The 1,049-nt window shown below is 41.6% G+C and overlaps 1 protein-coding gene across 1 annotated transcript in view; it reads right to left on the bottom strand.

Moving 5' to 3' along the window:
* Positions 1-237: 237 nt before the first annotated feature.
* Positions 238-1,049, bottom strand: part of LOC118750035 (uncharacterized protein K02A2.6-like) — a 4,212-nt gene continuing 3,400 nt past the window's right edge. Inside the window, exon 4 of the mRNA XM_036484770.1 lies at positions 238-294. Coding sequence (XP_036340663.1) covers positions 238-294 — 57 coding nt within the window. The remainder of the gene's footprint in view (positions 295-1,049) is intronic.

The raw sequence follows: 1,049 nt of genomic DNA, 5'->3' as shown, positions 1-1,049 counted from the left end.
TTTGTTTCTCACCACAATTTTTAATTCGTTTATTTTAATTAAATTTTATTGTTTGAATTAATTATCACATTTTTTTATGTAACTTCACTTCTTTTATGCCACGGCCGGTAGCTAGGGTGAAGAGCTCCGTCCTCTATAAGTGCCAAATCCAAATGAACGCAACTATATGAATTTACTTTGTACCTCATCCATGAGTCTGCCCTGGAAGCCTTTTTTGCATTTTCTTTTTCTTTACAGCTACTGATCTTCCTGGATGCAAGCGCATACATCGCGGGAGAGATTGGTGAGTGTTAGCTTATAAGAGTATATGAGATGAATTATATGAAACATAGATTCCAGCGACAGATATGATTGAAGTACATTGAGAGCGAGCGCTAGTTGTGTTTTTTTTGCTGTTTTTTTTTTGATTCCATTGTTTTATTTGTTTCTTGATGAACTTACATTTAAAGTACATAGCTGTTCGTAGTATATACATATGAATGTACATAGGTTCCCATTGCATTTTGCTTTTATTTTGATGCATCAATATTTTTGCGTAAGTGAATGAACACATAGAGGATTGGAGGATGGTTCCGTGCGCAGAAGTGGAAAACTTTTGACTGCCATTCACCTGGGAGTGCGTACGGTTTAAATCGCAGCTCACAACGTCCGGATATTTATATCCACGTATCCTCTGGGTAGCAACCAAACACCCGTTTGGGAGCGAGCTAAAGTGAGAAGGCGTAAAACTTCGCGTGCGCTGAGTTTGGGACCCGCCACGTTAAAACCCCACCCAATGAAAAGAAACAAACAGCCTCGGATGAGACCCCATTTTTCTGATGACGACCACGGCAAACGTATAAAGGACTATGATTTAAGGGTATGTACCTGGAATATCCGGACCCTTAATGGGGAAGGTGCCTCTGCCCGGCTGGTTGATGTCCTCGGGAAGACAAAGGCTGACATCACCGCCATCCAAGAAATGCGATGGATGGGGCAAGGTAAAGTAAGCGTGAAGCCTTTCGACGTCTACTACAGTTGCCACGTAAAGGAGCGCAAATTCGGTGTTG

Source organism: Rhagoletis pomonella, unplaced genomic scaffold (assembly GCF_013731165.1).
Source record: "Rhagoletis pomonella isolate Grant_MI unplaced genomic scaffold, Rhpom_1.0 Rhpom_scaffold_00116, whole genome shotgun sequence".
Taxonomy (NCBI): Eukaryota; Metazoa; Arthropoda; class Insecta; order Diptera; family Tephritidae; genus Rhagoletis; species Rhagoletis pomonella.
This window is presented reverse-complemented; position numbering and strand designations above follow the sequence as displayed.